Below are 25,015 nucleotides of genomic sequence, written 5' to 3'. Positions count from 1 at the left end.
GCCACCATGAACATTATTGAACATTACTGAGGTATAATTTACTTTGCAAGGTTATTAAGAGGATAAAATAAGTTGATATAGAAAGCACTTTGTAAACTGTAAAGTACTGTTTCTTTGTTTTTTTGGTTTGGGAAGAGCACTGAACAGGAAGTAAAACAAAAATCAATCAATCAATCTGAGAATAGCCCAGAAGACCTTAGCTAAACCTAAAAGGAATAGTCTTGGAAATAAGAATTTCTAGTATTTTAAAATATGAGTGTTATCGCTGGTCAAGCAATCATTGATTATCCTACAGGGAAAAACTGTAAGCAGTGCTATAAACAAGACTCTATCTGCTTTGAAGAGCTTACAAAGGAGTTAATCATCTAGGTGTACTTCAGGACATTTGTGTTATTACAAACGGAAACTTAGAAAATGGGAGATATTGAAGGACCCATAAAAGTACCATAAACCAATTTAAAATGCATATGGGTTAGCGCATTTTTCAATTTCTTTGCAAGGCTGGCTTCATGACTATGGCATATCATTGGTTAATCTCATACTGCATTAAATATATAGCTTAAAATGATTTTTTACAAGTGAAAACAAAATTCTGTGGTCACTGAATTCAACTTTTATTGAGGATATAATGAGGAATCAAACTGTCCCTGTCCTCAAGGGGCTCATTTGCAAGTAGGGGAACAAATTTTACAAGACAAGGGAAGACGCTGGGAGGGCAGTGCCCACAGAGAGCTTGGGGAGCCCTGAAGGGACTAGGGGGACGGTGGTGGTGGGGGGAGTAGAAATGTTTGGAAGCCACATGGAGAAAGCAGAAGCTTTGCCTTGGCTGAGACTTGAAAGTTTCAATGCAGGGAGGGAGGGAGGAAGGCCCAGTGGAACATTGCGTGCAGACAGGAGGCAGGAAAGGATGTGGTGTTTTCAGGGACCACGGAGGTCCCAGGATAGGAGTGTAAGGCAGTAGGAAATGGATTACTTTTCACAGAAATAAGGAATGAATATTGGCTCTATAAGCACTAATTAATTTACATCATGATTGGCTGTCTACTTGGTGTTTACATTTCTTTAGGAACTATTTGTATTCTTTTTTTTTCCAGTGTTATGGAAATATTATAATTGATGAAACATATTAGGAAAAATGTAAACATATTCACTAAAGTGCTTCTCTCTTAAGGATTTTGCAGCTACTGAAAGGTTTGACTACCACTAACACCACTAACACCTAGATGAAACAAAGCATTACCAAGTAGAGGAGAATTATAAAGGCTTGAAACGTCTATAGTTTTCCGATCAGTGACTGACTCATCATAATTTTCAACAGTTATGCCTTCAAAATCTTTGAAGGAGATCAGAAATCCATTGTGCAGATGAAGAAACTGAAGCAAACAGGATTCTTCTTGGTGTCAATGTGAGAGACCAGAGTACATCAGGGAGATTATTGCTTTTGATCGTATCAAGTTTCTCAGACCGGTAAGTTTCAGTTTGTTTTGTAAATCCCAAAGTGGAAGGTGTTTTGAGATTTCTTCTTCTGTCTACTGGAAATATGTCACTTGATCTTCATAAAGTGCTCAGAGTGCTTGGTACTGTAAGAAGCTAGAGGAGGGACTCTTTCTCTGAGAGTTTAGAAGAAAGGACCGGCAGCATTGATTATTCATGAAGTCCTGATCACGGAGCTAATTTAGATCCTTCAGAAGTCAGAGCGTATGATATGTGCATTCGGATTTTTTTTTTAATCACAATTAATCATCTGTCCGAAGTGTCTTCGCTGGATTCTTCTTGTATAAGAAGGACATAGCTTCCCGTATTCCTGCTGACGTACTTGATAACACTGCCAAAGCAAATGAGACATTTAAAAACCTGTGATGAAGGCACTACATAAATAACCTGTGTTCTATCTTTTCTCTTGTTACATGATTTTTTAACAAATTATGCAAAGAAGGAGGGTACTGGTTATTTTGAATCTAGCAGACTTTTATGCATAGATTTCTGAAAATATTAATTAAAAAAACTACATGAGTTCTACCTCTTCCAGATTCCTAAGATGTCCATCTCCCACTGTCTACCCTGCGTAGTGCCCACAAAATATTATAAGCTATTAGTGAAGTTCATGTTTCATGCCTATAACTGAAACTTGGACAGAAGGCATCTAGACATAATTAAAATAGCAGGTAATTTTAATTTTAAAAATATTGAACAGATTTAAAAAGTAAAACTCAGAAGACCATCTGCATTTACATTAGAAGCATTATTAAAAGGATAACAACCTGTTATCTCTCTGCACTAATTTTTCCAGTTATAAAAGTAATATGTGTCCACCACAGAATATTTCTAAATATAATGAAGAATAAAATTTAAATGAGCCATTATTCTGCTTCCCATGTAATACAGTTCTCATAAAAGTCATTTTAACCATATGGATGCATTGTCATTTATTTAACCAATTCCTATCACCAGCCATTTTGGTCATTAAAATATTTTGCCATAATGAACTTTTTATATATAAATTTTTGACATTGCTGATCATTTCCTTAGGGTAAGATTCTAAGTGGAATCACTGGTTCAAATGCCATGAACTTTTGGGGGGAAACTTTTGATACGTGTTCATGAATTGCTTTCCAAAAATGATAATGCGGGATAACACTACTTCCAGCAAAGAACAAGGTTGCTGGTCTCATCAAGTGCTCACTGGCTCAGCATGGAGTTTTAGTATTGCCAATTCAACAGGTGAATAGCCTCCTTCTAAAAAGGTATCTGGTAAGAATAGCTTTTCATCACAGTTACAGAGGACTGGTAAATTCTACTGTTGTCCAGCCTCTACAGGTCTAAGTATCAGCGTTCCACTGAGAGAGACGTGCTGAGGTCCTACTCGGATAAGGCGCCTGCCCGCCCTTGAAGGAGTTAAGAGCCTGTGCGGACAGGCTCTGCTCTCCCTCCCTCACGGCCACAGCCCACGCACTTGGGGGCGGGGGGCGGAGATCCCAGGCCCTGTGCCCCAGCTTACACCCCGCTTTCCTGTTCTCAGCTGCATGAGACGGGCAGGCCCAGCAGAGGCTGGTTGAAGGGCTCTTGGCTCAAGTCTTGGGCCCCACAGAACGTGTCAAGTATACTTGTTCGTGCGTTTTCACAACCACTTGCCTAGATGGCTTACACTTTTTGTTCATTGAAAGGCAGAGGAGGAAACATTATTTCTCACGAGTCTGTGCCTCTGGTCGTTTTATTCTATGTACTGTTCATAAATAGAATTCTGTATTTGGCATTTATTTGGATATTTACACTTAAAAAGGAAATCATTTAATAAGCCAACTCTCAGGAAAGGAAAGAGAATTCTTAATATCCAGTGCATTCTATCTGCTCTTATCATTTACCCAAGAATCTGTATTAAAGTATATTTTCTCAGAGCAATCTTTGACCTTCAGGGGATAATATACTATAGGAAATCATAGTTTGAATACATATATGTATATGTGAATATATATATATTCTTAGAATATATATATGAATATATATATTGAATATACATATTGATATATATTCTTAAACACTAAATTCCTCAGTTGTTCATTTAAAGATAAGGGGTAGCTTCTCAGTGTCTCCGTCTAATCCAGTCTTTCTTCCTCCTAGTCCTGGAAGGCCATGCCACTATCTCTTTCTTCCTAAGTTTCCAACATTATTGACAGATGTCATAATGTCTAAAAGTTCTTGAGAAAAATACATTCTGAGGCAAAACTTCAACAGATCTGTGTTATTGTATCGGTGGAGTCAGGGAATTCGTTCAATCCATCTAGGCTTTGATAAAAGGATAAAAAAAAGTAATGACCTACCAGAGACTGATGGCTGGAATTAGTAATAAAACAGCGGAGAGCAGAAAGACAAAGCCTTTGCACCAAGCAACGGTGGCTGAATAAATTCCATTGAAAGTAGAAACCGCAGTGATCCCGCCAAGTGTTTCTAAGAAGGCAAGACAAGCAAACATGGTCCCTGTTTGGGGTCGGGGTGTGGAGGGAAAGAGAAAAGGCTGTTACAAAACAACAAGCAAAACTAACACAGAAAACCGCAAACACAGGGGCACTGCCTGGTGACGGAGGCAGTCACCCATTTTGTGGGTGAAGAAACTGAGGTCAAGAGTTCTCCTTGGACCTGACGAGAGAGGAGCTGCAATCAGTACTTCAAGATCCACGGGGCAAAGCTAAGAAGCACCAGCCGCTTAGGCGTGTGCAATCAGCTGTGTGTCTGCCCCGACCACAGCCTCAGACACAGAACCACCTGCCCCTGAGGTTCCAATCTCCCCCCCTGCCAGTCTTGGTCCCTGGGCTAATCTGTGACACAGTTGCGGGGCAGGATGGCTCCCTGTGGGCAACATCCAGGTCAGGTCAGATCTGGCAAGAGTGACAAGCAAGGCAGAGAGATATAATCTTATCATATGTGCCTGCGTGCTAAGTCGCTTCAGTCGTGTCCGACTCTTTGTGACCCCATGGACCGTAGCCCTCCAGCCTCCTCTGTCCATGGGATTCTCCACACAAGAATACTGGAATGGGTTGCCATGCCCTCCTCCAGGGGATCTTCCCAACCCAGGGATCTTACGTCTCCTGCATTGGCAACCTGGTTCTTTACCACTAGCGCCACCTGGGAAGCCCTTGGGAATCTTATCACATGTTCTGCAATTTGAATTTGATCCCTTCCTCTAGAGTAACAAGAATATCAGTTACATCAGTTTCCTGTTTGACTCTTCCAGTAATTACATCACTGCCCTGTGCTCTAGTGAAGGTTATGCCATAGGCTGTTATTAAGTGATTCTCTAAAACATACTTTTCTGTCTTAACCTGCTTACAACTGTCTCCCCTCGGAGGGGACTCTGCTGTCCTTCCTGCTTGCTACACCCCAGGCATGGGAAAGGGCAGGTCTCGGAGCATGCTCAAGAAGACTGAAAATGGCTTCGGGGTCAGCTCAAGCTCACAGTCAGAGAGATGGTCCTTATTCCACAAGTTTTGAGTCCTGTCTGGAATCCAAGACCATGTTGACTGAAGAGTTAAACTGAAGAGGCAAACCTCCAAAAGACAGTTGAGCAACCTGACGCACTTTTCTTCCTCTTGGTCAAAGTTCACATCACTGTTCTCAGCCCTCAGCTTCAGTGGTATAAATTCCTACAGTTTCTGCAGATTCTTCTTTCTTTTTTAAGCTGCTGTATTTGTTCCCTACTTTGCCGAGTTTCCTTTTCCATGATAAGCTGTAATGCATTTTCCTTATAGACAGTGCTATTTATGTAAATGATTGTGCTTAATTGGACTGATAAGGAAGGAAAAAACAAGCTTGAGGACCACCTTTCACAGCTGGATTATAGTTTATGTGTCTAGCCTCTTCTTTTCCCCATGGTCTTGCTTTTTTAAACTGTGTATTGATTTTTGTCTATTTATATCTTCACTCTATTTTATACACATTCTGGTGTGTGTGTGTGAAGTTGCTTCAGTAATGTCCCACTCTTTGCAGCCCTGTGGACTGTAGCCCGTCGGGCCCCTCTCCATGGGATTTTCCAGGCAAGAGTACTAGAGTGGGTTGCCATTTCTTTCCTTCTCCAACATATTCTCATATATCGCTTCAGAGTCTTCATTGAACAACAGGACATATGTTCATAAAACAAAACTCTCTCTGCAGAATGCCAAGTTATCAGAGATGTGTCTTCTTTTGACCCCAGTGAAAGTTCTGCCCATGTCAAGTGCAATTTGCTTTGCTCAGTGCTGTGTCCCCAGGGTCTAGACGTGCTGGCACATGGTAGACATCTAATACGTACTTGTCAAGTGATTTGACAAAAGCTTCATTCAAGGGCACAGTTATCCATCATCATGTAGCATATGGACTTGGTGCCTCCATGATAATACAGGATTATACAGAATATTATGGTATTTATGATAATACAGGAAGTCTCCTAGTTATCTAACTATGGCATTGTTTTATTTTATTTCTGATTCCTTGCTAAAGCCAGGGATGGTGCCATGGTGCTAATCCTATTACACAGTGGCTTGAGTCTTTTCTTGTTGGAAACTCGGTCAGGCTGTGCAAACAAACAGCTACCCTCTCAAGAAATAGCTCTAGCTTCTTGCTGCAACTCCCTGAGTAGTGCAACTTGTTTAATAGTTACCAAAGATAAATTGATTAAATAAAAGCGCAATGGAGTTTATTTTCTAAACTTAAAAAAAATCCAATAGATGTGAAAAGTCAAGTCTGTTTGTTTTTACTGGGTCCCATATATTAAAGTAGCTCAGCTGGTAGAGAATCTGCCTGCAACGTGGGAGACCTGCGTTCGATCCCTGGGTTGGGAAGATCCCCTGAAGAAGGGTAAGGCCACCCAGTCCAGTATTCTGGCCTGGAGAGTTCCGTGGACTGTATAGTCCATGGGGTCACAAAAAGTTGGACATGACTGAGCGACTTTCACTAGTTCACATTCATGTATTAATAGAATTTCAAGGAGTACCCAGATGACAAAGAGGGAGTCCAGGGTGCTCTAGCAATGAACTTCATAGCTGTATGGAGCACAGAGATTTCAAAATAATTAGCAAAAGTCAGTTTCCTCCTCTTTTTTACAGAAGGTATTATAATAGAGATAGGGTGAAGCACCTGAAAACCTCTGTAGCACTTCCCTTCTCAGATTATTTTAAGGTGCCTAATGTTTTAACAAAAATATCCATTTTTAGAAGTAATGAAGGATGGAAGTACATTCGCTTTCATACATTTCAATACCACCAGAAGGATTTCTTCATTTGCAGCTAAGAACAAAATGACTCTACTATCCTGGAGCAATGGAATCACAATGGAATTGATAAAATTATTTTAACTCATAATAAGACATGCCAAAATGCAAACTACACCTTTTGAAATGTCACTGTATTTAATAATATGAAACCACGTCTTAAAAGAGTTGATACATAAACCAAGCTAAACTAAACCAAAGTAAATAATACATTCTGACAAGTCTATTGTAGTTCTAAGTCAAAGAAGGTTGATATTTCTTTTGTTTCCTGAACAGCTTTATTGAGATATAATTCACATAATATAAAACTCACCCTTTTAAATTGTACAGTTCAATGGTTCTTCTATGTTCACAGAAACTGGGCAACCATCACCACCATCTAATTTTAGGACATTTTCATCTCCCCGAAAGACTCTTTGTGCCCATTATCGGTCACTCCCTTTTCTCTAGTTCGTAGGGAAGCACTGGTGGAATTTCTGTCTCCATGAATTTGCCTATTCTGGAAATTTTGTGTAAAATGGAATCATATTTATATAATAATGTGTGGCCTTTTGTGACCAGCTTCTTTCATTTAGCATAATGATTTCAAGGTTCATTCCTGTTGTAATGTGTATCATGACTTCATTTCTTTTTATTGTGAAGTCATATTCCGTGAGCCAGATACACCTCATTCTGCTTACGTATTCACCAATTCGTGGACATTTGCATTGTTTGTGCTTCTTGGCTATTATAAATAATCCTGCTATGAACATTTGTGTGCAAGATTTTGTGTGAACATATGTTTTCATTTCTCTTCAGGGTATACCTGGGAATGGAATTGCTGAGTCATACAGTAACTCTATTTAACTTTATCAGGAGCTATCAAACTGTTTTGTTAAATGGCCGCATCATTTTAGATGATTTTCTCACCAGCAGAGCATGAGGGTTCCAGCTTCTCCACATCCTCATCAACACTTCTTACGGTCTGTCTTTTTCATTTCACCCATCCCAGTGGGTCTCAGTGTGGTTCCGATTTGCATTTCCCGGATGGCTAATGGTGTTGATAATTTTTCACGTGTTTGTTTGCCATTTGTACATCTTCTCTGTAGATGTCCGTTCAAATCCTTTGCCCGTTTCTTAATTGGATCATCTTTTTATTGCTGAGTTTTAGTATATATTTGGTGGCTCAGAGGTTAAATGCCTGGAATGCGGGAGACCCAGGTTTGATCCCTGGGTGGGGAAGATCCCCTGGAGAAGGAAATGGCAACCCACTCCAGTACTCTTGCCTGGAGAATCCCATGGAGGGAGGAGCCTGGTAGGCTACAGTCCATGGGGTCGCAAAGAGTCAGACGTGACTGAGCGACTTCACTTCACTTCACTTAGTATATTTTGGACACAAGTTCCTTATCAGACATATGATTTGCAAGTATCAATATATTTTCCCATTCAGTGGGCTGTCCTTTCACTTCCCTTTTTTTTTTTCTCTCTCTCTCTTTCTTTTTTATTTTTTAAAGTATGGAAGTATGGTAAAACATTTACAGGAGACTTAGAAAATACAGAACAAAGTTACATATTCTTTTCACTTTCCTGATGGTGTCCTTTGAAGTATAAAAATTTTTAATTTGGAAAAAGTCTAATTTATCTGTTTTGTTGTTGTTGTGCTTTTGGTGTTGTATCTAAGAAACCATTACATAATTCAAGGGAGCAGCTAGGTTTTTACATACTGTAGTTTTTATATTCCTAAGTGATTTTCCAATTACTCTGCATCACACAATCAACAAACATCTGTGTGAATATACAGCTACATCTTATGCGTGGAAAAGAATCCAGAAATAATTTTTAAATGTATTGAATTATGCAATCTTCTGCAGTGGGGCGGGGCATGTCCAGAGCAAGCCCTCTGCAGCACCAGGCCCTGGGCAGGGGCTCCCTTGCCTGAATATCAGCTCTTCCTAACACAGACCTTACTGCTTGATTCAAAAGGAGTTCTGTGCAGGAAAAGGGCTGAGAATATTCTGAAGAAACAAACACCGATTGTACACATCTATGAGGTGGTACAGATTATAGAGTCATTCTGTTTCTTGAGCAAAGTAGACTCACCTTGCTCAGTAGAATGAACCACTTTTGATATCATGGACCGTAGAACAGAGAGCGGCATGACAGTGAAGAGAAACGGCAGCCTGACTGTGAGAGGAAGAGATAACAATTAACTGGGTCGATCGGAAAACTCAGGGTCAGTTTTAAGCCTCAAACAGTTTCCCTCTAAATAGTTCATTTTCTCTAAGCATCCTGCTTCATTGCTTCTAATGACTGAATTAATTAATGGAAGAATTCTGCTTAATAAAGGAAGATAGACAATGGTCAGGTCAGTTTAAGATGAGTTTACTTTCTGCAGATGTAGAAAACAAACTTAGGGTTCCTGGGGGTAAGGGGAGAGAAGAAGGAGGAACTGGGAGATTGGGACTGACACATACACACTACTAGATATAAAATAGATAACTAATAAGGACCTGCTGTAGAGCACAGGGAACTCCACTCAACACTGTAATGGCCTCTATGGGAAAACAATCTAAAAAGAGTGGGTATATGTATGTATTTGTATCACAGATTCACAATAAGCTTTTTGTTTGGTAATAAGTTTTTTGTTTGTTTTCTGGTTTTGCTCTTTCAGACTCGGCATTTTTGGTGCTAGAATTCTTTTATTGATCTGCTCATTGGTAAACTGATTCCTTATCTTCTTGGTTGTTCATCTTTGTGGCTGAAAAATTTCAGGAATGCAAATTGCCTCTGTTCTTAAATTCTGACCCTTAAGAGTCAGTAGCATTTTTCATTATAAGATAAAACAGTTTTATTACATTTGCAGATCACTGTAAAGTTCTCACATATATTAACTGACTTTGGCCTTGGCAATTCCAAGGGAGACGGGGAGAGGGACCTGTCCTTTTCTGAACTCTTGGCATTGTGCTAAGTGATTTATAGTTATCTCTTCTAATATTGGTGACAATCCTCTGAATCAAGCACCACGATGCCCATTTTAGAGATTAAAAAATAAGGGCTCAGAGCAGTTTAGTAACTAGCCTAAGATCACCTGGCTCTGCAGATGGCAATTAAGCACAATTCTGCTTGGTCATACTGCCTTCCTGCAGGGTAGCAAGAGGTTAATACTGCCTTTGTAGAAAAAGACTAAATGGACCTCTCCTGAGGTCTTACTTTACAGATCCTTTAACCTTTACAAGTGCAGTATTTTCACTCAAGCCTTACAAAAACCACTGATGGGGTGCAGGTAGTTAAGGAAACAGTCCAGCTTGCCAGAATGTGATTCATCAAAAGTCAATTCATGAAATGACCAATTTGCTGAAATTTCAATTTGCAAAGCCTTTTTGAATACATCCAGATGAGATCGGGCATGTTCAGGGTGGTATGGTCATAGGCTTGAATATATTCAATAAACATTTTTCTTATAAATCTTTTGAGCATCCTTTACATAATAGTCTTATATTTTTTTAATTTAAAGTAGCCTTCTTAGTAGTGCTTTAAGAAATATTTTAAGTTGGTGAATGTTATATTGAAGAACTGATTCACAAGAAGAAGTTTCCTCAAGACAATTTTTGGGCAAATATGCAAATTTAGAAAATTGTGATTATTAAAAAAATTTTAAGTCAGTTGTTTTTCAGCCTCTGGCAAATTTGCTTTTAACAAATTACCTTTAATTAAACTAGAATACATTAAATAGAGAATTTTGTATTAAAGTTTCTCAACCATCAGACTGCATTCATTTTATATAAACATCAAATACAAAATTCTAGGATACACTTGTAACTTGTAACTTACCTAAAAACATCATCAATGTTGTTCTGGCAAAAGCAGTCATAGCCATGCCCACCATGGTGGTAAAAGTTCCTATGAAGGCCATGTGAATATCTTCCATACAGTAAGAAAAAAGCCATATTCCTAGGAAACTGCTGAAAAAAGTGACACTACCCAAAGCTGATCCGTAACCTATTAAAACTTCATCCCAGCAGAGTGGCGAATCCAGTTCATAAAGGACAAAAATGGGGGAAACACCAATGGTCACGAAAAAGTAAGTGATCATCGTGAAAAGCAACAAACAGCACAAAGACCGTTGCTCACCAGAAGCATTTTTAAAAAGCATGTACGTTCGGTGAAATAGGTTTTTAAAGGTTTCGGTCCATGATACAGAAATATTCTGAGATGAAGACTCTTTCATCGAATCCTCAAGAAAAAGTAAAATATAAATCAAGTTCACAAAAAGAGCCACGGTAACAATTAAAAAGGACCACACAAAACCTAACCCTCTAATAAAATAGCCAGAAGACAATCCTGTTAATCCACTAACAACTCCAAACAGGAAGTCAATTATGGCAATTCGAATCGTTCTTTGTTTCTTTTCTTTACATTGATCAACTATGTAGGCAAAAGAAGCTCCCAGAAATGTGGTGTAATTGCCAAAAAGTGCACCAATGAAGGTGGATGCAATCAGAAGCTGGATTGGAAGGGCAAAATAGGAGAGCAGACAGAGCCAAGCGCTGTTGGCAAGAGCGCCGACAGAAGACAAAATCAGAGGAAACTTCCTTCCTCCATGGTCACTGTGCGACAGAAACATGAACGTAGACACGAGACCAGGAATTAACCCACTTATGTCCATCTCCAGGTTAAAAAGAGACACCTTTTCTGGACTTCCTGCAAAGAAAAAGAAGACAAAGTGTTTACAGAGGTTTTTACAATGTGCCTGGAAATATTTTGGTATAGACTTTTGACAAATCAAGCAAGAGCTGGTAAGTCAGGGATGGGGAATTTATAGTGCATGAGTTTTTTGTTTTTTAAAAATATTTATTTGTTTGGTTGCCCTGGGTCTTAGTTGTGGCAAGCTGAATCTTTGATCTTTGTTGTACCACGTGAACTCTTAGTTGCCGGTCCCCCAGCATTGGGCAAGAAGTCTCAGCCACTGGACCATAAGGGAAGCTCTCAACTTGAATCTTTATCCAGTTTACAATGCAAAGATCAAGAGCTGATATAATCATCAATGCTCAGTCATAATGTTCAAGCTCCACAGTGGAGACATTGACCCATAAAAATAAAATGTGTGTATTAGTGTATGTCTGACTCACATCAAGGATTCACAGAGCTCAAGGCCTCAGGACTGGCCATGTAATGACTTCTCTTTCTTCTGTGGACTTCCCTGATAGCTCATCTGGTAAAGAATCTGCCTGCAATGCAGGAGGCCCCGGTTCAATTCCTGGCTTGGGAATATCCCCTGCAGAAGGGATAGGCTACCCATTCCAGTATTCTTGGGCTTCCCTTGTGGCTCAGCTGGTAAAAAAATCCACCTGCAGTATGGGAGGCCTGGGTTCAGTCCCTGGGTTGGGAAGATCCCCTAGAGAAGGGAAAGGTTGCCAGTCCAATATTTTGGCCTGAAGAATTCCACAGACTGGGGTCTCAAAGAGTCAGACACGACTGAGCAAATTTCATTTTCTTTCACTTTCTTCTGTGGACAGTTCGCCCTAAGAGATTGCGTTCTAAAGGAAAAAGGATACCTTTTCCCATGATACATCTTTCTGTCTACGCTAAGGGAATGAATATCACATGTAAGTGTCATATTTGACAGACTTTTATTTAGGCAGAGCTCAGTTGTCCTTTTTACATGTGTCTCCACAAGTATTCCTTTATTTACTAAAAATTAAGATAAAACCCAAAGAAGAGTTCTGTATTGACAAAAGATGGTAGTGTGCCATGAACTAAGGAGTGAGATGAACTCCGCTTTCCTGAGGCTGACACAATTATGAGCACACAGATTGGTGGACACGGCCATCATTGCACTAGTTATTTAATGTAAAGAACTTGGGGTGATTTAAAAGCATTGTCTTCTTGCCTCTTCTCTGTATTTCCCAAACTTTATATTAAGGCTGGGTGCCATTTTTATAATGGTGATGACTAAACTCAGTTTAAAGGCTTTCCACATGGCACCAGTGGTAAAGAACCCACTTGCCATATGTCTCATTGGCAGGGCAAGATCAGAAACAGGTTCAGTCCCAGGGCCAGGAAGATCCCCTGGAGGAGGGCATGGCAACCCACTCCAGTATTCTTATGTGGAGAATTCCATGGACAGAGGAGCCTGGCGGGCTACAGTCCATGGGGTTGCAAAGAGTTGGACACAACTGAAGTGTTTTAGCACACATGCAAACTCATTTTAAAAAATGTATTCATGTCATATTTAGAAGGCACCCTAAAACCCTGATGAACCACAAAAATATCAGATACTGAATTAATTTTTAAATAGTGAGCCTATTTTTATTTTTATATATTTATACAATTCAAGCCATTCTGTATTGCCAAAACTTGAGTCATCTTTGCTTCTAACCTTTCCCTTCGTCCATGTCCACCAGCACAATCTATCCTGCCCTCCCCTCCTCCCCGCCCCAGTCTTTCTCATGCCTTTATCTTCTTGATGTTCCCATAGTTGCCATGTGAACAACTCCCATTGGTTTTCCTCTCCACTACTCTGGCATCTCACTGGTCTCTTTACTCAGTTCACGTGTAACTTATCACTTATCAGATCACTTGCAGATCACAGACCCGGATGCTGGGCACATCTCCCAGAGCACGCTGTCAGTGTGTCTCTCACCTCTCAAAGCTGCAGTGTCTCCCCAGCCTGCCTGAGAAAAGTCCACGCTCCTTGGCCTGGTACCTGGGGTCCCCGAGATGTGGCCTGGCCTCACTCCTCTGTATCATGCCCACTCACTCCCAGTACAGTCTATGTTCCAGGCACCATCCACAGTCAGTCCTGCTTGGATTTCCCTGAAATTCCCAAACCCATGTCATTACTCCTCCTTCCAAAGCTTCTCACACAACAGTTATCATCCCCTAGCTGTACTTTCTGTGTAATGATTAAGAGCTTGAGCTCTGGAGTCAGAGGAACCTTGATTCCATCCAGTTGGTTCTGTACATAGCAGTTTTGGGTGATCTATATGGCTGATTTGAGCTGTAGTATACAACAGTGTAAAAAACAAAAAATAAAAAAAAATTTTTTTAATTAAACAGAAGAACAGAAGACAGTCCTGTTAATCCACTGACAATTCCAAACAGGAAGTCAATTATGGCAATTTGAATCATTCTTTCCTACTTTTCTTAACATTGATCAACTATGTAGGCAAAAGGGACTCCCGGAAGTGTGGTATAACCGCTAAAAAGTGCACCAAGGAAGGTAGACGCACATCAGCTCATGTCACTCCTCTCATCATGAGCACGTCGGCTCATGTCACAGTCCCTCAACGACTTTCCTTCCACTGGAGTAAATGCAAACTCCTTGCAGGTGGTGGTGGGGGGTGGGGGGCAGCCCCCCAGCACAGACTCTGTAAACCTCCAGGCTACTTGCTGTTCTCTCCGCTTGATCGATCTGCACACAGCTTACTTCCTTAATTCAGAACCACCTCCTCAGAGAGACCTTCCCTGACCATCATTCCAACTAAAGCAATCCCACTGACCCCCACCCAACGCTCCAGCCCCTCATTCTGCTGTTTTTCTCCCTAGAGACCCACCACCCCTTGACAGGACATGATATGTTACTCTGGGTGTGCATTGCATGACCTCTCTACTCCAACCTAAGCTCCCAGGGCAGGTGTGGAACCTTGTTCTTTCACCACAGGATCACCGGCTCCAAGAACAGTGCTTCCAGGTACTCAGTAGTCAGATGGATGACATGAATGAACCATCAAGTAAAGCAGGAGTCTGTAACTTGCTGTGTGTGAACCTGATCAAATTACTTAACTCCAGAGTCTCTTCATCTGACAAGAGAGGGAATGTCAACAGTCCCAATCTCGCAGGCTGCCGGGAGACTTAAAATTAAATATAAGGTGCTCCACACAGGGCCCTCGTACAGTCAGTGCTAAATCACTCTTGCCTGTTTTATGTCTATACTAGAATAAATTTCTTGAGCACATCTTGGTACCTCCTACAGACATAGGAGCCATCAAGTAAATATTTATTGAATAAACAAACAAGTGAAACAGTTATCTTTTCATCAACTCCTCAACAAGATGTTCCAATTTGGGGTTCTCCTCCCTTTTCCACGCCTCCTCCTATGTCCTGGTCTCCTCTCCTTTCTATCAACTGTCATTTCAACCCAGTCTTTTACACAGACTGCTCTCATCTGCAACCCATGTTTTGAAATGCAGATTTTAACAAAGCAAACTCAAAGCATCTGTCAACCATAAATGTTGAGACAGAAGAAATCCTTGTGTGTCTGTATGCTTTAAACTCTGGAGAATTATAATTATATGTCATATAAGGGTAGATGATGGAAATCAGAGTGGAAAAAAAGCTATTTCCTATACAAGATGGAACAGAATAACAATGTACTGAGACAGGAGAAACTAAGGAAGGTACTGTCAGTTTTAAGGAAGTCACAATTTCATAGGCTAAAATGTATATATTAATTTCAGTTGAGTAGAAAATACTCCTTATCTGCTGGTAACAAGGGACTCTGTTAGTTATTAAAAGGTTTATACACGAATTCTTGGGCGAGAACAATTTCATGATCTGCTGGGTAACCTGAAATTGTCCCCTCCAAGTTTAGAGGTTTGTCTCTTATTTTTAGGGATAAGAGCAGTCCACAAACCTCTCAACTTGCATGTGGCCAGAACACACCTAGGGAGCTGGGCACTGAGACAGCCACTCAGGAAACGGGCAACATGTGTTCCTGGATTTAAAGAGGGGAGAATATTCTCTGAAAAGCTGAACAGGGCCAGGGAGGGGCCCAGAAGGAAGTGCTCTTTGGTCCTAAGGTGCAGGTGGTGAGGAGGTTGCCACACCCCGTCCCAGTTGTGGGCGGGGTGGTATCCAGTTCCCCAGTTTGAGAAAAAGCACCTAAAGCTCCAGTGCACTGACTATGAACCAAGGCATCCGGGGCAATGGGCTCTCCCGACTATTAATTCAATGAAACCACACTGGGGCAATGGGCTCTCCCGACTATTAATTCAATGAAACCACACTGGGGCAATGGGCTCTCCTGACTATTAATTCAATGAAACCACAGTCAGTCAGTGAAAAAGTTTGGCAAAAATCTTCAAAATGAGACCACTGCTCTGGGCAGTGAGGGGCTTTCAGCAGCTGGGCCAGGCGGCAAGGGGGGCCAGTACTCATGACCACACAGTCACAGAGGTCACCGCGGCAGCTGGACCGAGGCCTGTCTCCCCTCAGCTGGAGGGCCAGGGCAGAAGACTTTTCAGACACTTGAGTCCTCTCCTCCTCCATCCCCCGCTCTGCTCCCAGGGCTCCGGTGAAGGAACACACAGAATCAAATGCAGAGACTGATGAGACTCGAAACTTCTCACTCCCTGGCAATGACACCCATGTAACAGGAAACATTCTTTTTTGTTTGTTTGTTGGCCTTGGCATGCGGAACTTCCCCGACCAGGGATCGAACCTGTGGCCCCCACAGTGAAACACACAGAATCTTAACCACTGGACCACCAGGGAAGTCCAAAGAAACATTCTTGAAGGGAGACAAAACCAAGAAGAGAGACCCTTGGCCCTTCTGTTTTTATGACCTCCTTCTAGGCCAGAAATTTGATATCCACATGGCTGTTCGGAAATAATCTCTTTTTCTCTGAGGGTGCAGGTGACCCAGAGTCCCTTGATGGTTTTTTCCTCTTTCGACTGGGGAGGCAGTGCCACTCTTTTGCCTCTCTTCCCAAGCAGAAGAATTCAAAGCTCCTAAGTGTGGTGGTTTTTCAGGCATTGTTGCTGGGGGCGGGGTGGGGCAGGGAATTTCCCAATCTGGCTGCTCTCTCCTTTGCATTTGGACATTGGCAGGCTCTGTTAAGAACTGCCTAAGAGAGCAGGAGACTGGCGGTGTCCCTCCTGGGGGTGGAGGGTGGTGGGGGAGAAGGACAGGCTCTGTGGTATCTGGCGGGACATTTTCATTGACCTTAGAGCACAAGTGGGAGCTCTCGACCCACCACATCCCCATACAGATGCTCCTCAGCATTTGCGGGGGGGTGGTCAAAGCTGATTTGATAACACCAAATGGTGGATGGCACATGCCACCCATACCCCATGACAGACACTGGCCCGGGGCCCACAGTCTTCAGGGATGGGCTACGTTCTGGGGTCACCAAAAACTGGGTCATGTGGGCAGTGGAAAGAGGTGGGGGGAGGGGACAAGGGAAAGGTAAGACCCATGTTTCACTCCACCTGTGTCCACCGAGCACTCATTCCAGCCTGCCCTGCCTGATTTTCAGGCTTTCTGTGGGGAAGGAGGAAAGAGGCAGCCACACAGGAGAGGAGACTGCACTGAAATCTTCTGAGAGAAAGGAGAAGAGCCAGAATCACAGGAGAAGAAAGGGGTTTTAAGGAGAAGAGGCAGATTAGAGGTGTCAGGGAGCTTCAAACAAAAAGAGAACTGAATAAAGGCTCTTGCTTTGGGACTTTGGGGTTTTAGGGTGACCCTTCAGAGATCAATGTATGATGAGAGCAGTATCCGCCTTCCTTTAAAACCCCGCTGCACATTCCTCTTTTATAATACACTTTAGGGCTATTTTCATGTCTTACCTCCTGGAACGCAAAAATCGGGCTGCTTTTGTTCTTTGCACACTCAGAAGTATTGCTCTCAAGTGCAATGCTGTAGTTGCCCGTTTCCTCCCATATCCTCCTGTACACATATTGTGTCGTCAGTGGGCTGTTCAGAGTCACAGCGAATACACTAAGGCAAATGACAGGTTCTACAAATGGAATCTTCATCTTGCTTGGGTAGAGAGCTGGAGTTCTATTAAAGAGAAAAGGAGAAAATCAGTTGTACTCCTATAGGATAGGCTAGGTTTTCAACGATGGGGAAGTTAGGGGTATTTTGTGGCGTAAACAAGCACACTAGGGAACAGAAAGCAGTAAGCACTTCTGAAGAAAATAACTTTTCAGTACTCAGTAAACCTGAGACTGTCATACTTCTCATTTCTAAGAGTTGGACCTTTAAGGACTCAGGATGATTAACTTGGACCTTTAAGAACTCAAGGGACCTTTAAGGATCTTTAAGTATGTTAGTCACTCATCCCTATCCGACCCTTTGTGACCCCATGGACTGTAGCCCTCGAGGTTCCTCTGTCCATGGGATTTCCCAGGCAAGAGTACTGGAGTGGGTTGGCATTCCCTGCTCCAGGGAATCTTCTTGACCCAGGGATTGAACCTGGGTCTCCTGTATCCGCAGGCAGATTCTTTACCATCTGAGCCACCAGGGAAGTCCAAGGACCCTTAAGAAGATTCTTTAAAATAGTCTTAATAAGTTATCTCCCACTTGGGCAATCCAGTGATCACACTATAACTCCCACGTTATATACTGCCAGCTGGTTTTCATAAACGAAACAGTGAGGTTGCTCTTGGGACACGACAGTTACGTAATTGTTTATTATTGCTTTGGCTGCTGGTGAACAGCGGGCAGGAAGGGGGCCTTTAACGAAGCAGCTCCCAGTCGTAATGAGGGGTTGTTTCTTCTGTTTAACTCACCCCACGGTCACGGTCTTCCTGCCAGGCTGCTGGGCGCGGGTTTGACCATTGTCGGGGCCCGGAGTCTTGGGGGCTGTCTCCTTTTGGGGATGCCTGCCTGGAGCGCCTCCCGGGCAGCAGGTGCGCACGGAGGCTGGGTCTGCGCCGCCGCGCTGGGGCGGGAAGGGGAATGAAAGTCCGTTGAATTCGACCAAATGCACCTGCTCGGGAAACCTCAAGCCCTTATTTTAAAGCAAACCAAGATAGCGCCCTTCCGCGTCCAGGGGACAAGCTCTACAGTCCACCGCGTAGCCCTCGCTCGGCTCCGGCGCGGCCCTGCGTGCGATCTCGGTCCGGCGGGTCCCGGGGCCCGCGCGGGACAGCGGCTCCTGCGACCCCGGCCGGCAGTCCCTGAGTCCCCACCCCGGCCTGCGCGCGCAGTGACTCAGCGGCGCCGCCAGCCCCGGGGACGCGCCTCTGGGGTGCTAGTCCCCCCTTCACCCCCGCCGCCGGGGCGGGCACTGTCCTGATTTCCTGCGATTGGGCCCCGTGGCCAGCGCCCCCGTGGGGATTGGTCCGCTCCGACGCCACTCTCGAGCTCCCGCCCCCAGAGGCCCGCCCACCCCCGCGGGTCCCTCTCCAGCCCCCGCAGCCCCCCCGCAAGTTCAAGGACTGTGGGTAGACAGCATTTCTGGGACCGAATAGCGCTTCTCACGGGAGCACACAGGAGATCTGTTGCAGAAGTGACATTCTGGGTTGCAACCACCCCCGCCCCTAGCCGCTCAGTGGGTTGGGCAAGTGCCCTGGGAAACGCGGAAAAGGGGCACCGGGTAGGGGTGCCCATGGAGGGTGCAGGAGAGAGAGAGCGCTCCAAGCAGAGTTAGGTCGGTCGAGTGTGGTCGCTGGCTCTTCCTGGTGGTACGAACTTGAGCTAATTATTTCATCTCTGTGAGCTTCCATTTATCTGTCAAGTGGACAGAACAGTCTCACAGGATCGTATTGCTGAAACCCTTGAGGTGGACACAAAGCATAACCCTGGAGCAAAGCGAGGATTGCACCTTCCCTCCAGCGAACCGCCAGAAACACCCCTGAAGATGAACGAGCTGAACTTACTACTTGTAAGGGGGAGGGATGCATACTCAGGGGACCAGGCGGGGATCAAAAGCTGTCTTTTCCAGAAACCTGCAGAGGTTTCCAGGAAAGAAGTGTTCTGGAATGGAGGGAGAACCAGGGTAAACTGTTTGGGTGACCCGGATCAACCTATTTAAAACCAGACTCACAAAACAGCTTGACTCATAGACCACAGAAACCTTCTAGTCTAGGCTCCTGACTTTACCCCTAAGAAAACTGAAACCAAAGTAACTGTGTTATTTGTCAACGACAAATTGGCACTTGCCGTCTACCTCTACAAGGATTGCCTCATCTGTTGTTGCAGCTTCTGACCTTCAACATCCCCTGAAGAAGATCAAGGTGGAGAGAAATGAGGCACTCTGTGCTGGGGGTGGGAATGGCTACTGGCAAGACAGGTCTTCAGATAGTTAGATATTTTTAGGAGAAGACTTTTATGAGCCCAATTCTTATATCTCCTCATATCTAGAAAAGGACTAAAACCCATGATGACTGTGCCTCATGACTAGCAGAAACGTTCTGGGAAAACATGTGCTTAATTGCCTGTGCATGCATGCGTGCTCAGTCGCTTCAGTCATGTCTGACTCTTTGGGACCACATGGACTGTAGCCTGACAAGCTCCTCTGTTCGTGGAATTCTCCAGGCAAGAATACTGGAGTGGGTAGCCATTCCCTTCTCCAGGGGAATCTTTCCCACCAGGGATGGAACCTCAAATTACACATATACTGTCCTTCCTCCCTACCTCTTTGAAGCATTTTCTCAGGGCTATCTGAGGTGCTGCCTCCTGGGCTGCAGGCCTCATTTTGCCCCCAATAAAACTTAACTTGAAACTCTCACATTGTGCTTTTTTTTTTAAGTCGACATATTCTTCCTGGAACATATTAGTTGCGGTCTTCTAGTCATCTGCTCAGAGAGATAAGAAAAGGACTCTAGTTGGAATCCAGGCCCTACTAACTGCTTGTCTTTCTTCCTTCATTTTCCTGATAAAAAATGAGTGGAGTTTTTAAGGGCAGGGGAGTGGTTAAGAAGGCAGTTTGGAAGTTAAAGAAGGAGACTTATTTTCTTTTTTACAATTTACTTATTTATTTTAGTTTTGATTGCCTTGGGTCTTCAGTGCTGCACAAGGGCTTTCTCTAGTAGTGGCAAATGAGGGCTACTCTTCCCTGCCGTACATGGGCTTCTCATTGCGGTGGCTTCTCTTGCGGAGCACAGGCTCTAGGTTGCGCGGGCTCAGTATTTGTGGCACACAGGTTTTAGTTGCTCTGCCACATATGGGATCATCCAGACTGGGGATCAAACCTGTGTCCCCTGAATTGGCAGGCAGATTCCTACCCATTGCACCACCGGGGAAGTCCAAGAAGGAGACTTTATAAAGGGGAAGCTCTGATGTACACATGTGCCACAGGAAGGTGAAATGTATCCTCTTATCTTTCTCCTTGGCAGCTGCTCCCACCATTGCTCAGTATTTACTGCCCTTCTCCAGGCCACTGCACTCTCCATGAAAACAGGGCGGTCACACCACCTTCTCTGTGACACTGATGGGGAGCGAGCCCTTAGGTATTTTTGAATAAAAGGAACTATAACTTATGCTGTCAGCATTCACACCAGTCCCGCCCAACCGGATGGGTATTTCTTATTTTATATCTCGTGTAACTCTGACCATAGATTTCTAATCTGCAGAAAACCTTCAAGCTGAGGGAAAAGAGTAGGGCAAGAGAATAACCCTGATAGTGAGAAGAGAAAGGGGAAGAGGGAATAGGGAAAAAGAGAAAACTTTTAAGAGAGGAGAGTTTTTGTTTTGTTTTGCTTTTAATTGGAGTATAGTTGATTTATAGTACTGTGTTAGTTTCAGACATATGGCAACATTTCTCAGTTATACATATATATATATCTCCCCTCATTTTTAGAGTCTTTCCCATGCAGACCTTCACAGAGTATTGAGGAGAGTCCCTCCCTGTGCTAGACCTTTTTTTTCTTTTTTAAATAAGTTTACTTATTTATTTGTCTGCACCAACCAGGTTTTAGTGGCAGCTTGTAAGAACTCTTAGTTGGGGCATGTGGGATCTAATTCCCTGACCTGGGATCAAACCCAGGCCCCCTACACTGGGAGCGCAGAGTCTTAGCCCTTGGTCTACCAGGGAAGTCCCAAGGGGAAAGTCTTATCTCATCACCTTTCTTGGCTTCTCTCTCTCTCCCTACACTCTCTGGAGTATATAAAAGGGTAAATCCAGTCGTTACCTCCTGACCAGTGCCTTCTGTGATGGGCAGAATAGCGCCTGTGTTAGAGAGGCCAGGTCCTCGTCGATGGCACCTGAGGACAGGTTATCTTGCACAGCTGCAGGGACCTTTCAGGTATGTGATGTTTCTGGATGGCCCCAGTGTGATCACAAGGGTCCTAACAATGGAAAGAGGGACATCAGAGGGTAACAACCAGAGAAAGAAGATGCTAAACTACTTGCTTTGGACTTTCCAAGTGGCACTAGTGGAAAAGAACCTGCCTACCAATTCAGGAGACTTGGGAGATGTGGGTTTGATCCCTGGGTCAGAGGACACCTGGAGGAGGGCATGACAACCCACTCCAGTGTTCTTGCCTGGAGAATCCCATGGACAGAGGAACCTGGTGGGCTGCAGTCCACAGGGTTGCAGAGTCGGACGTGACTAAAGTGACTGAGCACACACACCTCTTGCTTTAAATACAGAGGAAGTGTCCATAAACGAAGGAACACAGTTGGTATCTAAAAGCTGGAAAAATTCAGGAAACTGGATTATTCCCTTAAAGGTTCCCGAGGGAGTGTAGCCCTACTAGCACTTTGGTTTTAGCCCAGGGAGACCCATTCCAGACTTCTGACCTCTAGACCTTAAGTGAATAGATTTGTGTTGTTTCCAAAAAAAAGAAAATAAAAGGGGGGGGGGGGCGGGGAGAAAACCTTCAGGTAATCTGAAAGTATTCAGGACAAAACTAAGCAGAACTCCTTATTCATGAGCTTTTTTGTTTGTTAGCCTTTCGTTTTCCTTCCCTAAATTATCTGCTCCCCACTGTATTGGGCTTCCCTGGTGGCTCAGATGTTAGAGAATTCACCTGCAACGCTGGAGACCTGGGTTCGATCCCTGGTTTGGGAAGATCCCCTGGAGAAGGGAGTGGCTACCCACTCCAGTATTCTGGCCTGGAGAATCCCATGGACAGAGGAGCCTGGTGGGCTACAGTCCATGGGGTCACAAACACGAGTGAGTGACTTTCACTTTCTTTTCCACTGTATTCCCTCCCCTACTGTGTTCCATGCTCACTCCAGCCAGATCCAGGTATCATCCTGGACTCCCTGCTCCACGGTATTCCTCCACAGATGCTCACTCAGACCTGATGATTGTGCTGTATTCAGTCAACAGCCTGAGGTACTGGTTTCAGCTCCAGCATGTAAAGAACTTGGAAATCGTCACTCTTGTCCCTAGAGCAAAAGGAGCCGAAGGAGCTGGAAATCGGCACTTTATCTTGTGCCCTTCAGAGCCCCAGGGCACAGGGCACAGCAACATCCCATGATCTGGCGAATCAGGAAAGCCCAAATCACAATCAAGATCTCCTTAGCCAGACAGATGGTGCTGGAGTTACATGCTGGCAGGAGCATTTTGATGAATTGCTGGAGGCTAAGTATGGACTACCCTGAGAGTAAGAAGCTCTTGGGGTCTGTTACCTAAATGGGGCTCCATGCTTTTTTGGTTGTCTACAGGAAACCCACTGGTTTCTCTCAATGAAGAATTCAGAATGAGTTGCTATTGTCTCTGGCAGAGGGGTGGGGAAGATTTTGAAATATGCCTAGAGCATCCTCAAAGGCCTACCTCTTAGGGAAAGCACCTGTAACCACCTGGAGAAGGGCCCTTCCCTGATTCCAGCCCCCTCTAGCCTTCCTGTCTCACCTGAGGAAGAGCAAAGTTAATAAATGCTTGTGAAGGTCATAGCCCAGGAACATGTGTCTAGTGAAAGACTGCTATTGAATCGTAAGATTATATAAGCAAGCTTCTCCTCCCCAACACCTGGTCATCAGCATCAGAGCTCCAGTAAGAAACAGTGGATTACAGAGGAAAGAGCCAGCTCTGTTTACTCTCAAGCCTCTGAAAGCTGCAGCTACAACAAAGATTAAACACAGCCTAAAACCCTAGCCGGGTTTCCCAGGTGGCTAGTGGTAAAGAATCCACCTGCCAATGCAGGAGACACACGTTCAGTCCCTGGGTTGGAGAGGTCTCCTGGAGGAGGAAATGGCAATCCACTCCAGTATTCATGCCTGGAGAACCACGTGGACAGAGGAGCCTGGCGGGCTACCGTTCATGGTGTTGCAAAGAGTCAGACACGACTGAGGGACTGAGCATGCGCGGCACACAAAAACCCCAGCCAGACTAATATAAAAGCTCAGACTAAAGGCCTAGATAGCTCAGTTCTTTTACCTGACGAGTCATGTCCAACTTTCAGCAAAAATTGCAAGGCATTTAAAAAGGCAAGCAAAAGCACAATCTGAAAAGCACTAGAAGCAGACTGCAGATAAGGCTGAGATTTGGGCGTTACTGGACAGACAAATTTACAACAGCTATGATTAATATTTTAAGAATTCTTTTGGACAAAGCAGGCAACTTGTAAGAACAGATGGGTAATGTGAGTAGCAAGGTGGAATTGTTAAAACGCATCAAAAGGAAATGCCAGAAGTCAGAAGCAAAGATCCTGCAAGCTTTGTGGTATGGCGCAGAGAAAAGAAAGCAAGCAAGCAAAAAACCACTGTAACAGAAATGAAGACTGCCCTTCATGGATTTAACAGTAGATCGGACAAGGCCAAGGACAGAATCAGTGTGGGCGATTCTTTGACTTGCTGCTAAAAAGACAGTCAATCTCGAATATAAAACTGGCTGCTTTCTCTCTGTTTCAGTGGTTATACGTATGCATACTCAGTTGCTCAGTTGTGTCTGACTCTTGGTGACTCTATGGACTGTAGTCCGTCAGACTCCTCTGTCTATAGGATTTCCCAGGCAAGAATACTGGAGTGGGTTGCCATTTCCTCCTCCAGGGGATCTTTCTGACCCAGGGATAGAACCTTCATCTCCTGAATCTCCTGCATTGGCAGGCGAATTCTTTACCTTTGAGCCACCAGTTGCATATTCAGTTCAGTTGCTCAGTCGTGACCGACTCTTTGTGATCCCATGAATTGCAGCACACCAGGCCTTCCTGTCCATCACCAACTCCCGGAGTTCACTCAAATTCATGTCCATCGAGTCGGTGATGCCATCCAGCCATCTCATCCTCTGTCATCCCCTTTTCCTCCTGCCCCCAATCCCTCCCAGCATCAGTCTTTTCCAATGAGTCAACTCTTCACATGAGGTGGCCAAAGTATTGGAGTTTCAGCTTTAGCATCATTCCTTCCAAAGAGCACCCAGGGCTGATCTCCTTCAGAATGGACTGGTTGGATCTCCTTGCAGTCCAAGGGACTCTCAAGAGTCTTCTCCAACACCACAGTTCAAAAGCATCAATTCTTCGGCGCTCAGCTTTCTTCACAGTCCAACTCTCACATCCATACATGACCACTGGAAGAACCATAGTCTTGACTAGACGGACCTTTGTTGGCAAAGTAATGTCTGTGCTTTTCAATATGCTATCTAGGTTGGTCATAACTTTCCTTTCAAGGAATAAGTGTCTTTTAA

General features: G+C 43.9%; 1 protein-coding gene across 1 annotated transcript; it reads right to left on the bottom strand.

The window, feature by feature from the left end:
- Nucleotides 1-590: 590 nt before the first annotated feature.
- SLC46A3 (solute carrier family 46 member 3) lies at nucleotides 591-18,669 on the bottom strand. Its single transcript, XM_027557063.1, has 7 exons — nucleotides 18,233-18,669; nucleotides 17,288-17,501; nucleotides 15,874-15,934; nucleotides 10,550-11,419; nucleotides 8,819-8,902; nucleotides 3,819-3,975; nucleotides 591-1,825 (listed from the first exon to the last, which is right to left on the bottom strand). Exons 2-7 carry the CDS (start codon nucleotides 17,474-17,476, stop codon nucleotides 1,741-1,743), a joined length of 1,446 nt encoding a protein of 481 aa, XP_027412864.1. The 5' UTR covers nucleotides 17,477-17,501; nucleotides 18,233-18,669; the 3' UTR covers nucleotides 591-1,740.
- Nucleotides 18,670-25,015: the final 6,346 nt, after the last annotated feature.

Source organism: Bos indicus x Bos taurus, chromosome 12 (genome assembly GCF_003369695.1).
Source record: "Bos indicus x Bos taurus breed Angus x Brahman F1 hybrid chromosome 12, Bos_hybrid_MaternalHap_v2.0, whole genome shotgun sequence".
Classification (NCBI taxonomy): Eukaryota; Metazoa; Chordata; class Mammalia; order Artiodactyla; family Bovidae; genus Bos; species Bos indicus x Bos taurus.
Note: the sequence above shows the minus strand (reverse complement) of the source record. Positions and strands in the feature narration are given on the sequence as shown.

What these genes read in the sequence shown, in the direction of transcription:
- SLC46A3 (XM_027557063.1), bottom strand. Translation starts at nt 17,476, where the DNA reads ATGAAGATTCCATTTGTAGAACCTGTCATTTGCCTTAGTGTATTCGCT. An exon ending in CTGTGACTGTGTGGTCATGA is followed by an intron (nt 11,420 to 15,873) that starts GTACTGGCCCCC and finishes TTTTCTTTGCAG; the next exon opens with GAAGTCCAGAAAAGGTGTCT. An exon ending in ATTCCAGCCATCAGTCTCTG is followed by an intron (nt 1,826 to 3,818) that starts GTAGGTCATTAC and finishes TTGCTTTGGCAG; the next exon opens with TGTTATCAAGTACGTCAGCA.